Source organism: Globicephala melas, chromosome 11 (assembly GCF_963455315.2).
Source record: "Globicephala melas chromosome 11, mGloMel1.2, whole genome shotgun sequence".
NCBI lineage: Eukaryota > Metazoa > Chordata > Mammalia > Artiodactyla > Delphinidae > Globicephala > Globicephala melas.
This window is the reverse complement of record NC_083324.2, coordinates 4645245-4660368: the sequence shown is the minus strand read 5'-3', so window position 1 is coordinate 4660368 and position 15124 is coordinate 4645245. Positions and strand designations below refer to the sequence as shown.

General features: G+C 51.1%; 1 protein-coding gene across 20 annotated transcripts in view; it reads left to right on the top strand.

Moving 5' to 3' along the window:
- The window catches only part of IFT122 (intraflagellar transport 122), a 78050-nt gene that overhangs the window by 27840 nt on the left and 35086 nt on the right, over window positions 1-15124 (top strand). For all 20 annotated transcript variants that reach the window (XR_009565968.1, XR_009565967.1, XM_060308588.1 and 17 more), the window contains 7 exons: window positions 265-456; window positions 615-753; window positions 1952-2154; window positions 3088-3225; window positions 4646-4810; window positions 6943-7140; window positions 12312-12452. Coding sequence is in view for 18 of the 20 variants with exons in the window: in XM_060308588.1 (XP_060164571.1) it covers window positions 265-456; window positions 615-753; window positions 1952-2154; window positions 3088-3225; window positions 4646-4810; window positions 6943-7140; window positions 12312-12452 (1176 nt within the window). In the remaining 2 variants the exon portion in view is untranslated. The remainder of the gene's footprint in view (window positions 1-264; window positions 457-614; window positions 754-1951; window positions 2155-3087; window positions 3226-4645; window positions 4811-6942; window positions 7141-12311; window positions 12453-15124) is intronic.

Sequence of the window (15124 nt, the reverse complement as noted above, 5' to 3'; positions counted from 1 at the left end):
CTGAGGAGCTAAGACACACCCCTGGAGCAGCTGGGTGGGACTGGGGAAGACACTGGAGGATTTGGCTGTGAGGAGGGGAGAGGTAGGGTGCTCCAGAGGACTGGCCTGCGTTCATGATGGAATCAGTCACACGTGGGAGAATGCTGGCCAGCTCTCCCCAATCTTCCCAGCTCCCTCTAAAAGTTGGAGGGAAAAGCCCTTGATTGTGTTGTGATTGTTATGAATTCAGAAGTAGCTTTCCCTGGGTGTGTTCTCTTTCCTCAGATTGGGAAGGATCGGTCACTGAACTTTGATCCCTGCTGCCTCAGCTACTTTACTAAAGGGGAGTACATTTTGCTGGGGGGGTCAGACAAGCAAGTATCCCTTTTCACCAAGGATGGAGTGCGCCTCGGGACTGTTGGGGAGCAGAACTCCTGGGTGTGGACGTGTAAAGTGAAACCTGATTCCAACTATGTGGTAAGAAGGGGGAGTTCATTTGATGGGCCATCGCCAGAGTAGTCACTGAACATCAGCCATGTTTAGCCAGTCAGATCATTGACGCTCGTTCCTGACAAGCGGGAGGGTCGACGCTTTCTCCACAGAGAGCTGGGAATTGACACTGTCTTTCTCTGCAGGTGGTAGGCTGCCAGGATGGCACCATTTCCTTCTACCAGCTTATTTTCAGCACAGTCCACGGACTCTACAAGGACCGATATGCCTACAGGGATAGCATGACTGATGTCATCGTGCAGCACCTGATCACCGAGCAGAAAGGTAAAAGGCAGGTATGGCCCCTCTGGCCTCCAGGCACTGGGAAGAGGGGCAGGTTGAGAGGGCTCCTGACAGGGCAAATGAAATGGTAGGAAATGTTTCTCCTTGGTCTTTTGGAAACACACTGGACCACCAGCTCTTGCTTTTTTTTTGTGGTGGGGTGTGGAGAGGATGTAGATGTCTTTGAAAGCAGTAAACCCTCTCTCCAAAACAAAAAAAAAAGAAAAAAGCACAGACTCAGAAAATTTCGCAGGTAATACTGAAGGGAACGTGGGCTCCCTGGCTAAGGAGGGTAACATATCATAAGTTAGAGCTGGGGGTTGGGGCTGACCTGCATGGGTCTCTGTGGACCTGTATCCTCTCTGGTCACAGTCCCTTCGGGGGTGCTGCTCTGTCAGCTCCGTGTCCACTTACCTCCTGGCGGGTCCTTCTCCCAGAGATAAGCCCGCAGTGGGTTGCACAGGCTTGGTCAGAAGATCAGGGTTCCAGGCCTAGTGTAGTCAGTCTCCTCCTCTGTCCACCCAAGTGGCCATGCTGGTTAAATGCACTGACTTCAAGTGCATTCGTATCCAGATGTGCTGGCCACAGCACACTGCTGGGGGCCTGTGGGTAGGGATCCAGGTCAAGGCTTGTCCTGCAGATTCAGGTGGCATCCTCTGGTCCTCATCTGGGAGCAGCACCTCTGGTTGAAGATTCCAGCTATGATGGTGAGGGTGTAGCTACTTGGGTAGCTCCTCGGTTTCCTTCCTGAGGACATTTTCTCCACCTGGTCTGTAGCAAGAGTGTGAGACCCTAGTGTGTACCAGAAACTACCTTTGGTTCCCTGTTGTCAAGGGTCGGGGGTGGGAAGTGGCCAGAGGTGTAGGCCGTTACCCAGACGGGCTCCCGATCATCAGGGGCCATTAGTGCCATGCAGAGGAATTAGATTTATATTCAGCAAGTGATGGTAGCACAAAGAATTTTACTTTCCATAGCCAGTTGTAAGCTTTGGACCACAAACATTGTATACAATTTTGGATCTCAGTTTAGTAGAGCTGATTGTGCATATTAGACACTCTGTAAAGATATTTTGATGAGAGTGTCTCCTTTAATTGCCAATAGCAGTAACTAAATGGTGGCTTTTAATTTCTCTGCCTTCTACCTTACTTAACAGGCTCTTGGTAGAGCTGGGTTTTTGTTTGTTTGTTTTTCTCTTTGACAGTTCGGATTAAATGCAAAGAGCTTGTCAAGAAAATTGCCATCTACAAAAATCGATTAGCTGTCCAGCTGCCCGAGAAAATCCTCATCCACGAGCTGTATTCAGATGACTCGTTGGACATGCGGTACCGGATGAAGGAGAAGATTGTTAGGAAGTTCGAATGTAACCTCCTGGTGGTGTGTGCCGACCACATCATCCTCTGCCAGGTGGGCAGCGGTGGCTGGGAGGGTGGGCCGCATCCACTTCATGCTTCCTCCAAGAGTGGGGTACCCAACTCACAGCTTTAAAATTGGTCACTAGGAAGCAAGTCCCTTTCCATCAAGCTCAGTGGCTATTCATTGCTTTCATTTTATTGGCATCTAGATGAGTCACACTCTACCAGAAAGTCATGAGCCATAAACTGGAAAATACTTTTTTGTATTGCAAAGCACTTTGTTAAACTGCGGTTGTATATATATTTTAATGGCTTAAAGCATACCCTGATATCCCACAAAAGGAAGATCAATATTTTTTGGTAAACATATACACCTAAAAATTTGTGATAACTTTCAGTTAAACAACAAAAAATATTATATCAACTCACAGTTGTAAAGGAAATTTTACTTCTGAGAACTTTTTTCACAGAAAAACATTTCTCAACTTAGAGCTTCCTAGAAATGTCTAGGTCAACGCCAGGCGGGTTTGGAAAGACTTTAAGAGAAGGCCAGCCCAGCATCTTTCTTGGAAGTAGAGGTGGATTTGGTTTCAAGAAACTAGGCCTGTTGGAAGTGATAAAGTGGAAGAAATCCTTTAGGAATCACTGGATGTAAAATACTATTAAAATCTCTCTAAAAATCTAGAACTTCAGGCAGTTTAGGGGTACCACAGGTTATAGGATAGATGTGGCAAAAAGCTGTGCTTTTGGTTGCTGCCTCTGGCTGTGGCCGCCTGGAGGTCTGCTCAAGAACTGAGGCTGAGCTGGGCTTCGTGGGGAAAACTTGTGTGCAGGGGTAGTGGTGCCAGGCAGGGGGTCTAGATGGGGTTCAGTAGGTACTGAGTGTGTAGGTGTTTTTCATCCCTTAGGTGCAGGCAGATCTCCTTGGGAGGGCTGGGCATGCTTATTCTGTTGAATATCACGCAGAGCTGCGCTTGCTTTCTAGGAGAAGCGGCTGCAGTGCCTGTCCTTCAGCGGAGTGAAGGAGCGGGAGTGGCAGATGGAGTCTCTCATTCGCTACATCAAGGTGATCGGCGGCCCCCCAGGAAGGGAGGGTCTGTTAGTCGGCCTGAAGAACGGACAGGTGAGTGCTCCCTCACGTCTCCCATCAGGCTGCTTATCTGCAGGCAGACACTGGCGACCAAACTGGTTGTGACCCTGAGGTGGGTTCCCCGGGGCAGGAGCAGGGCTCCCCTGCCTCACCCCACCCCCCGCCCCAGGCACATTGGAGGGCATCCCAGAGTTCCATTTTATGAGGACAGCTTCAGGCCAAAGATGCTCCGACTCATAGCCTGCCGAGTTCTGACAGAGTCGGCCCTGCAGCCTCTGGGCTGCTGTAGAGTGGGTTAGTGGATTTAAGGTCACCCAGAAAGTGGGAGACTTGTTAGAGATTCAGTTTCAGTGCCTTGCTAGAGAGGAAGGCAGAGCTCGTTCCTTAGGTCAGGTCCCGGTTAGAGCAATGAATGGATCAAGGCATGTGTTCTAGCTTGTATCCCAGAGGGTACTAGTCCTCACGCTGTTACTCGATGTTTAAGACAAATGGACCCTTTGCTCAAATAGATATGGAAAATCTAGGTTACAAAATGTTAAGCAGATGTGTGTGTGTGTGTGTGTGTGTGTGTGTGTGTGTGTGTGTGTGTTCTTTGCTCAGAAGAAGAAAGTTCTAAGTGGGTTACATGGAAATTTGAAAGGAAAAATATAACTGCTTTAGCCTGAGAGTCAAGCTGTCTAGCAGATGGCTTGTGGCTGAGCCTTGTCAGGCCTTTCCTGGGGACGGAAGTCATGGAAGTTGAGATTGGCAGGGGCCACAGTGTAGCAACACCACAGGGAAGGAAAGCCAGCTTCCTTCTCTCTGTCAGCTGTCACTTCCAGTGCGAGGCTGGAGAGCATGGGCTTTGTGGGCAGGTGGACCTGGGGTCATGTTCGTCTGTAGCTACTCACTAGCTGTGTGACCCTAGGCAAGTCACTTCACCTCTCTGGGGCTCAGGTTTTACAAATGAAGAGAATACCACATGTTTCACAGGGCTGTCAAAAATGGTCAATAACTGATAGCTATGTACATCATCAACTCCATCATCAAAATTCTCATCATCCCCACCACCAGCATCATCATCGTCATCTTGCTGTGGCTACACCAGATGTCTTGTTAGTGTTTACAGGCACCTCTTCCCGTGGTAGTTTGTGACTCAGCTCTCGTTAGATGCTGTCTCCTAACCTGCAGTTTGGGTAATGTTGTTAATAGTCCCCAGTCAAGCAGACACTCAAGTGAGTTGGTTGTGTCTTGGGGACTGTCATTACCTTGGCGACCTCTGACGGACCACACTCCCGGTCTCCTATGGAGAAAGCCCCGTTCTCTTTCTTCTGATGGGTCCTTTTCTCCACACAGAGCCTCTGGTGAAGTTAGTGGGAGTTATTCTTGTACAGCACACGGTTCCAACGGCCTGGCGGTGCTCCAGGGTGTTGTTGCCTTGGGGACTCACAGTTTTCCTCTGAAATTTTGCCAGATCCTGAAGATCTTTGTGGACAGTCTCTTTGCCATCGTCCTGCTAAAGCAGGCCACAGCCGTGCGCTGCCTGGACATGAGCGCCTCCCGCAACAAGTTGGCCGTGGTGGATGAAAACGACACGTGCCTGGTGTATGACATCCACACCAAGGAGTTGCTATTTCAGGTGACCCCCAAGAGTGCCCAGGACGAGGTCCTTGCCTAGAGACCCTCCCCTGGCTTCCCAGTCCCTGCAGGAAGGGCTCACACTCTGGCTCCCAGGCGGGCCTCCGGGGAGAGCAGTGAGGTGTAGCGTGTGGGGACCACACGGCAGCACAGAGTCCAAGAGGCCGGGCCCAGCCTGCACCTCGCACGCGAGCAGCGGGAGCTGGGCGAGCCTCGTGGACTTTGGTTTCCTCACAGGTAAGGTGGGCAAGTTACACCTTTCTTATGAGGTTACTGTGAGCAGTAAATGAATAATAATCAGTCTAAGTGGGGCTCATAGGTGGGCTCTCAGTAGGTGGGTTAATGTGAAGATGATTCTTTTGAAGAAGTCTGCTGCTCACCGGCTGGAGGCCTGCCTGTGTCTGCGAGTGCCCTGAGACACGGTCAGGAAACAGGACCAGTTTTGTCATCTGAAAGAAGGGAAGGGATGGGGGCAGCCCTTCCTCTGCTGTTTCCCAAGGATACTGTAAGAGCCAACAGGAGGTGGAGTGTGCGGGGGACAGTAGTTGCTTACACACTGCTTGGTCCTGTGGCTGGAGGAGGGGTGTCCCCGGAGAAGAGCCGCCCACAGGCTCCGTGCCCAGCGTCCGCTGGCTTTCTGCTGGACTCGGTGCTGCTCTTTGCCTCTTTAGGGCTTTGTAAACGGTCAGGGCCATTTGCCTGAGGCGGGTCCGCCCAGAGCTAAAGCCTCCCCTGACTGGCTTCCTCAGCCACTGCAGGTGTCCCTGTGTCATGGCAGATTGAGGACCCTTTATCAGGGCTCCTCCTTGTCCTCGGCAGCAGAATCAGCACAGCAGGGGGGGCGGCCTCAGTCATTTGGAAGGGGACACCTGGCTACCACTAGCCCAAGGCGACTCCCCCATAGCAACTCGCCCCCATCACCGGGAGGCAGAGTGGTTTCGAGGAAAGAAAAGAGCACAGGCTGTGCCTTCAGACAGACCTGCCTCCAGTCCCGCCTTCATCACTTACTGTGTGATCTCAAGCAAGTTAGTGAACCTCTCTGAGCCTCAATTTCTCCTTACGTCTAACATGCAACTAGTACTTGCCCCCTCACAGAATTGCTGCTGAGCTCAATAAGGTACCGTAGAACCTAGCTCAGTGCCTGGCACAGAATAGGGCCCTCGGTGTTACGTCTCTTCTCTCCAGACTGAACACCCACCCCCTGGAGGTAGGTTAGCAGGCCCCCAGTTGTGAATCTGCGCCTGAGCCTTGAAGGAGTGGAAGGGTGTGTGTCCTTCCCAGTCCCCACTTGAGGATTCTGCAGGCAGCCAGGGAAGGTGATTCTCCAGTCTTGCCAGGAGACACAAACATTCCCAGCTATCTTTTTTTCTCCTCTCAGGTGCCCCAGCCCCCTGCAAGCAAAAACAGCTATATTGTTTTTTTCTCATTATAAAAGTAATCCATGCTCATTATAAACGATTCAGGCATTGTAACAGATTCTAGGCAGAAAGGTATGAACATCTGCTGGTCCCTGGGGCCCCAGAGCTGAGCAGAATACTCTGGAGGGGAAGTGAGGGGGAGGGGTGCCTCCCAGGGAGACTGTAGTTTTTACATGTGTGAATTGTCAATGCAGAGAGAATATATTATTTTCTAATTTTAAAAATAACTCACTGTTCTTTTTCTTATTATAAAAAACAATAGATGTTCGAGGACTAAAAGAAAATTTCAGACAAACAGAAAATGTAGAAAATAAAAATTACCCACAATTCCACCCACCCTCAAACAATCCCTGTTAATTCTTTGGAATATACCCTTTTAAACCTTCTTCCATGACTAGCTTTGTATATTCATTCTTTAATAGAACTAGAACCCACCTTGCTGATTTTCTCACTTACTATGTAATTATTAATACTTGGGGATAATAATATTTTTTTCAAAAATAATGCTTGCTTATTAAAAAATTCCTACACACACAGTGCAAAGAGGAGCTTGCCTCTGTGTCCTGTCCATTTTGTCCGATCCCCTTCTCCCCCCGTTCCCTACACCCCACTCTTGGCAACTTAGTGTGATTCAGGCTTTAAAAGGAGTCCTTGTCTGAGTGTAGGAATGGTGTCCATGCCCGGGGCTGTCACCCTCACCATCCCTGTTCCTCAGGAGCCGAACGCCAACAGTGTGGCCTGGAACACCCAGTGTGAGGACATGCTCTGCTTCTCTGGAGGCGGCTACCTCAACATCAAGGCCAGCACTTTCCCCGTGCACCAGCAGAAGCTGCAGGGCTTCGTGGTCGGCTACAACGGCTCCAGGATCTTCTGCCTCCACGCCTTTTCTATGTCGGCCGTGGAGGTGCCACAGGTAACCCAGGAGCCTGTCAGCTCTTAGCCGGGGCAGGGCAGACGAGACCAGGAAAGCCAGGCTCCTCGTGGTGCCTGGGAAGGACTGGGGAGGAGAGAGGGGAGAGAGACTAGAGTGGCAGCCGTGACAGCATGGAAGGCACTCTGGACTTGAACCTGAACCCCATCTCCACCCTTTGCAACCTGCCTGTCTTTGGGCAAACAGCTCAACCTCACTGAGCCTCCATTTCTTTCTGATCCTCCTTTCCTGGGAGGGGCGGGGAGGGGTATGCAAGGTTGTCTGGCAGCAGACAGCATGTTTTACTGAGAGCCGTGCGTGGGACAGAGTGGAACAAGCTGGCAAAGCTGGGAGTCCAGCTGGGAGTCCAGCAGGGCGTCCGCATGGCGTGTGAGGGGGTGGTGTGTGCGTGTGAGAGAGAATATGGGTGGGACGGGGCGTGGGAGCCGAGGTCTGTTGAGCCAGAAAGGGAGCGTGGGACTGTCTGCACCCGTCCCTCAAACCAGGAGGAGGCCAGAACAGATGTGGGGGGTTGGGGGGAGCTGGAGTCCAGAGCCACGGAGTAGTGGGGAGGGCAGAAACAGACAGGAGGGCAGAGATTGACGACCCAAGTTGGGGCTGGCCTAACCCCGGCGGCCCCAGCTTCCTGTCTTCTCCCCAAGGGAATCGCGCCCTCTGTAGAGCTGTTTTAAAATAGAAACAAGTGCCAAGGAGAGGCTAGCCCTCAATTTCCCATCCTCGAGAGAGAATCACTCTGTACGTTGAGGCTTGTGGGATCTTAGTTCCCCGACCAGGGATTGAACCCAGGCCCCTGGCAGTGAAAGCAGTAAGTCCTGATCACTGGACTACCAGGAAATTCCCAAGAATCACTCTTTTTTTTTTTAAATAAATTTATTTTATTTATTTATTTTTGGCTATGTTGGGTCTTTGTTGCTGTGCATGGCCTTTCTCTAGTTGTGGCGAGCGGGGGCTACTCTTCATTACTCTTCGTTGCGGTGCGTGGGCTTCCCAGTGTGGTGGCTTCTCTTGTTGCGGAGCACGGGCTCTAGGCGCACAGACTTCTGTAGTTGTGGCTCACGGGCTCAGTAGTTGTAGCTTGCAGGCTCAGTAGTTGTGGCTCGTGGGCTCTAGAGCGCAGGCTCAGTAGTTGTGGCACACGGGCTTAGTTGCTCTGCGGCATGTGGGATCTTCCCAGACCAGGGCTCGAACCCATGTCCCCTGCATTGGCAGGCAGATTCTTAACCACTGTGCCACTAGGGAAGCCCAAGAATCACTGTTAAAGATTGTAGAATATATGCACCCAGACGGTTTCTATATGTACATATAATAGATGTGTGATACGCAATTATGAGTATATGATTTTATATAAACATTTTTAAACAAAAGTGGAACCATACTGTAAATACTGTTTTGTGACTTTTGTCTGTAAGTATTGCTCCTATAGATGAAACCTCAGGTTTACTGTACTTACTTTACTGAATGTGGATTATAATCTTCTAATTAACCTGACATTTACATACTGCAGACCCATCACTTTGTATGAATTATTGGCCATCAACTAGCACTCTGGCTTTTTCACTCAGCAATCTACTGGAAACATGGCTCCACATTAGTAAATGTGCTTCTCTAGCATTTAAAAATACTGAGGTGATTGTAGATTCACATGTAATTGTAAGAAATCATACAGAGATCCTTTGTACAACTTGCTGAGGTGTTCCCGCTGGTAACAGTTGGCAACCACAGTACAGACTTATCACCTGTGTAGGTGAGTGGTACCTCCGCCATCAGCCCACAAGGTCCCTGGTGTTAGGTTGCCCTTCTGTTATAACCACACCCCCTTCCTGCTGCCCCCATTGTTTTTAATGATTGCTTTTTGTCCCGTCACATGATGTCCACAACTTACTCAACCAGCGCCTATTGTTCGATGGTCATGCTGTTTACAGCTTTTTCCCTATTGTAGATAGTGGGCATCTTTCTAGTTAAGTCTTTGTACCAATCCCAGTATAGCTCCTTGGTATAAATTCCTAGGAATGAAATTGCTGGGTCAGAGGTCATGTCTATGTGAAAGATTTGTAGACGTGTCTCCAGATTGCCCTTCAGCTGGGCTCCATCCGTCTGCGCCCCCTCCAGACACCTCACCTTCACTCGCGCTCCCTGCCTTGGCTTCTTGTAAAGGCTGGGGCTGGGGTCCGCTTCTCCCTCTAAGCTGATGATACCCTTGTTACTTATTGCTTTGGGAATTAATAGTGCCTGACACAGAACAATTATTCAATAAATGGTAGTAGAATTAAGATCTGAGGAAAAGGAGAGAGAAAAAAAGAAAGCCAGAGAAAGAAGGGAGAGAGGTGGGTGGAAGCAGGGCAGGAGGAGGGGCAAGAACCACCCCTGCTGGACTGTTTCCTCGCGGGGCTCCCCATCCCGAGCCCCGGCTCCACAGCCACCAGAAACACAGTCCTCCTCCACCGTGCCAGACAGGCCATGCTGAGTGACAGTTTTCCTCCAAGACTGCCATCGTGACCTCGAAGATAAATGCAGTTTGCTGCTGCTCCCTGGCTTTGGCCGCCAAGAGGAGCCAGCAGGGCAGCGTGGAGCTTCCTCTGAAGCCAAGCCCTTCAGATTCAGCAGCCAGAGCCCCCTTGGCTGCACGAAGGCCGTCCTGCTGATGCAGCAGGTCACTACTGCCAAGGGTTCGGAAAGGCAGCCTCGAGACAGAGGCTGTTTATCTGTCGCCTCTGCCTCCAGCCATCCTGTGGCTTTGGCCCAGAGAGGAGGGAGAAAGCAGACCCGCTCTGGGGATTTCTGGTTTCCTTTCGAAATTTACATCATCTTGTGCAAGAATTGGTTAGTCAGGGCTGCCAAGTAGGGCGGCGAACCCTGGTCGGGCTTCTCAGGGCGGTGGTGACTTCATGCTTGGAATGCAACAATGAGATCAAGTAGAGCTCAGAGGGCATTTGTTCCCTCAGTATATTTTTAAAACTCCCGTTCTCAGATGGTGCCTCCCAGGCAAGCCCGAGTGTTAACCATTTGTCCTGGGCTGGCTTCTCCTGTGCTTGTCTGAGTCCCCGAACCACCCTTACGGGGCTCAACCTTGGGGGCGGTCGAGGGGAAGGAGCAGTGGGTTTGAGTTCTGACTCTGCCGTCTCAACCAGCTGTGACCTTGAGCCGCTCCTTTTACTCTTTGGGCCTCACTTTTCCTTGCAGTGGAGCTAAACGCACCCATCCTTCAGGTTTTGTCTGGCCCAATTCCTCTTATTGTTATTATCAATCTTTAAATAGCAAACCCTGCAGAACAACTAAATTGGAACAGAGGTTGTTCACCAAAGGAGTTTAGAAAGGAAAGCTCGTTGTTCTTGGGGAGTTTGAGAAAGCTTCCATGAGGTGGTGACAGTTGATCTGAGCCCAGAAAGGTCTGGAAAGACAAAGGAGCAGCAGGTGTGTTTCTGTGCTGAGAAAGCACAGTGGGGAGGGAGCAGGCTCGCTTTCGCCTGGCACCTTCCCACTTTCAACGCACTGGTAGCCAGTGGGCTGGGCAGGGCATCATAACAGGAGCTAATGAGTTTACCCCAAACCCCACAGCTAGGATGTGGCTGAGCCAGGCCGGGGTTCTAGCTCAACTGCTCCCCGCTTCATGCCCTGCTGCCCCCTTGAAGGGAGGGGAGATGGGGGGGCAGGGCAGAAAAGGTGAGCATTGAGAAGCAGTCTTGCTGTCAGAGGGGAGAATAGCTTAAAAAGAAACAAATTTCCTTCAACTCTAAAGCTAAAAACTGGGGTCAGGAATTTCAAAGATACAGGCCCCAGACAGAGACAGCAGCTCTTCCAGCTCCACATTTGGGAACCATTAGCGCAGAGGCACTGGCGGATCAATTCCACTGCCCAGGAAGCCAGAAGGAGGGGTGCAGTCCCTTTAGCACGCTGACTGGCCTTTCGTTGTTGAGGACACCCGGACCCAGCTCACACCTGTTCTTGTGTGCGAAAGAACACACACACACACGCACACGCACACACACACGGCAGGAAGGAGCACGGAACCTGGACAGCGTGCCCCCAGTCCAGCCCCAGGGCTTCCATGTGCCACTTCTGTGTCCTTAGCAGGTCAGTTGCCCTCTCAGTCTCTGGGCAGTAATCAGGGGGCAGTAATACCTACTACACAGGGCTGTTGGGACCGATCCAAAAGCACTTAGTAAACCTAAAAAAAGAAGTTATTAAGAACTGTTCACAGGTGTCATGGTGAGGCAGCCCTGTCTGGATGGAGGGATGGTAGGAAGGTTCCCAGGGCCAGGGCACTAGAAGATGGCAGCCTTTCTTGGGAGAAGCAGGTTTTTCCGCCCTCTTCGTAAGAGGCCATCCCAGGCCCCTTCCTCAGTAACGTTGTTCATTCCTTCAGCAAACGTAGACTGAGGGCCTGCTGAGGGAGTTAAGTACGACCCCGCCGCCACCCTCAGGTTGTGCACAGCCTTATGGGGACAGACTTTTAATTAAAATACAGCCAGAATGACTTCCCTGGTAGCACACTGGTTAAGACTCCATGCTCCCAATGCAGGGGGCCCGGGTTCAATCCCTGGTCAGGGAACTAGATCCCACATGCATGCTGCAACTAAGAGTTCGTGTGCCACAACCAAGGAGCCCGCCTACCACAACTAAGGAGCTGGCGAGCTGCAACTAAGGAGTCCACAAGCCACAACTAAGGAGACTGCAACTAAGACCCAGCGCAACCAGATAAATGAACAAATATTAAAAAAATAAAATAAAAATAAAACCCCTTGAGGGGTCAGTGAAGACTTTACAGAAGAGGTGACATTTTAACAGGGCCTTTAAAGCCAACTAGGTACTTTGCAGAGGGCGAGGAGGGGCAAAGGCATTCCAGGCAAGGGTGACATCTTGTGATCCGGCCACCCTGGAGGTGGGGAAAGCCGGTAGTGGTGGAGGGGAGGCGGGTGGAAGTTAGTGCTGCTAAATACGGTGGTTCAATACGATGGCTGTGAAAGAGGTGGCCGAATGGAAGGGCATCAGGTGGGCCGGGGTGAGGCTGAGCAGGGTGCTGATGGGTCATTGTGGCCTTGCTCTGTGACATTCGTCATTAAGTTGGTGCACACACGTGGAATCGGGCTTTGTGTGCGTCTGACTCTTCCATTGCTCTGAAAGCAGTCTTCTTTCCTTTTGATGAAATCCTCCAGTCTGCTCCGATGTACCAGTACCTGGATAGGAAGATGTTCCGAGAAGCCTACCAGATTGCTTGCTTGGGCGTGACAGACACTGACTGGCGCGAGCTGGCCATGGAAGCTTTAGAAGGATTGGAGTTTGAAACAGCAAAGAAGGTAAGCGTCAGTCAGCGTGAGCTGGAATTTGGTCCTCGCAGGCTCCCTTGAGGAGGCAGATGCCTACTGTCATGGGCTCTGGAGTTAGACTGACCTGGGCTGGGATCCCAGCACAGCCACCTCCGTGAGCCTCAGCAGGTAACAGCCTTTCTGAGGTTGCTCATCTGTAAAATTAGGGTGATGACAGGCCCCATCCTCATGGAGTTATAAGGATCTAATGGATAATGCCTGTAAAGCCTAACACAGAAGAAGGGGCATCTGATAGACTGTAGCTGTCAGCCTTATGAGTGACCGTCCATGCACAGCTCACAGCAAAGCCTGCACATCGTCAGTGCTCAGTCACCGGTAGCTTTTATCATTGGTATAAGCACTTACTGGTATTAGGGCCACTTATTACACAATGCTGTTTTTCTTGGCACTCCGCTAAGTACATTGGAAGAAATGGTCAAGTTCTCTGATTCTGACGGCAGTGTCACTCCACACATACCTTCATGGCATGCATGATTCATGGCCTTGATTCGTGGTGTTGTTTCCTGGCCTAGTCTATTAAAACTACAGAAATGGTTGAAAACATTTGCCCCCTTTCCCCACATTAGAAAAAGCCCAGCTCCGTCTCTGAGATGGGTTTTCGTCTGGAGCCTGAGGTGGGGAAACGAGTGGCTTCCAAACCCCCCTACCCTACTCCTCCCTCCCCTCTTTTTCTTCCCCGCAGTCAATTAGCCAGGCCCTCATTTAGCCCATACTCCTGGCTGGTGGGCAAGTGGTTGCAGAAATGTGTGGTGCCTGCCCTGTGCTAGGTGGGACTTCTAGGCCTGAAAGGAGAGTGGATGGGAACCAGGCCGGGACTCAGCAGCCTGGTTGAGGCCCAGCGGTGCCTGCACGGGCTGGATGACCCCAGCCAGCCGCTTCTCTTGGAGCTTCAGCCCTCCCACTCCCACAGCGGGACGGTGAAAACGGGACTGACAGGCTTGCGTGACAGTGTCATTAGGCGTAACCCCCACGTTGTAAGAGGGATTCTAAAACTGGCAGTGGTTGTACAAGTGCCAACCATTATTACAACAAGTAAAATCACTGTGATACGATAATTATCTGTATCATAGTTTTAGATCTAGTTAGCATAAGAAAAGTGGTAATAGAGGAGGGCTATTAGGAATTCTTAAGAATTCAGAGGAGGAGGAAGCAAGTCCATGGAGGGAGCTTCCCTCTCCTGCCCCACCCAGAAATGCCAGGAGGGATGAAGAATGACAAAGGATTCCTAGAATGTGTTTTGCTTGGTTTTAGCCTGGAACGAAATTAGAAGTCTTCCGGAGAGATTGTCAGTTCCTTACACCCCGCAACTAAGCGTCAGCCTCATCCTAGCATCAGCCAACACCGCCAAGCACGGTGCCATAGACCATCAGGCGCTCAGCAAACGTTTGAAACGTTTGACGCAAACTAAACTGGAACCCCTCCTCCCCACCCTGTATCCTCCAAACGCTCCCTGAGAATAGAGATTATTGTGTGAAGCCCACAAGACTTTAACCATAGACTAGAACTTGATCATTTTATCCAAATTCCCATTCCCCAGCCTTTCTTTTTCTGCTTTGCCCAAGTCTCAGGCACACGGGGATGGAGGGTGGTTCCCTGCGATAGGCCAGTGTCTCCACTAGATGGCGGAGGAGAGCTGCTTCACACCTGGGAAGGCAGCCCCAAGCAGAACTGCAGATGCGGCCCTGTTCCCACACTTCCCTCTGCTTGAGGTTATCCACGGGCCTTGTGACTCAGACCGCTCCGACCAGGGCACCCCTCACTCTGCAGAATGTGTCAGGGCTGAAGAAACTCACGTTTCTCACGGTGACAAGTCCTCAAATCCTAGCAGAGCAGAACTAGGAAGGCCGTGGAGAGGACCTCGCTAGCTTGCCCCTTTCCATAAGGAAGTTGTTGGCAGCCTGGAGGCAAGGGTTAGGTTCAGGGCCCCCCAGCTGGAAGGTCTCAGAGCCAGGACTGAGACCTAGAATGCTCCTTCTTTCCTCTCTGCCACCTTGCCAGACACCCCAGGCTTCCCCCTCATGTTGCTTTCAGGAAGCCCAGATCTAGACGATAGCTTGTAAGCCCTCCTGTGTGGAAAATGGGTGCTTTGAGCCCTCATCCCTTTGCTTATGTGATGCCTGCCTGACCCTTTCAAGGGACCCCTCTTCAGGTCCCATCTGTCAGGTTCCTACCCTGTGATGCTTTGCTTAGTCCAGCCTCCAGCCTCCTGCCCCTGCCCGTTTCCAGACAGTGAATCTGTGTTCTCCAGGGCATCTAGTTCGGAATTGTATAGCTCTTGGCTCAGGGAGAGTTCATGATCTGTTTAATCTGCCTGCCTCCCCTTTTAAAATATGGGCCCCTGAATCACAGAGGGGGACAAGGGCCAAGTCATGTTCGTCTCTGGGTCCCCAGCCCCTGATAGGATGCCTGGCCCTGCAGGATGAAGAGATAAAGTCACATTTTGGTCATCTGTGAGGCAGCCAGAGGCCGGATGACCTGCTAATCTCCTGGCTTTTTAGGTGGAGGATGTCGTGCAGCTGAGCAGAGAGAGCAGTTGGCCAGGGTTGTTGTTCTGCATTTTAAATTCGAAGGCTCCTGGACCTGCTGCCTCCTCCAGGCATGTGTCAGCCCATTTCATATGGGACGCTGTAGAGAAGCCCGCC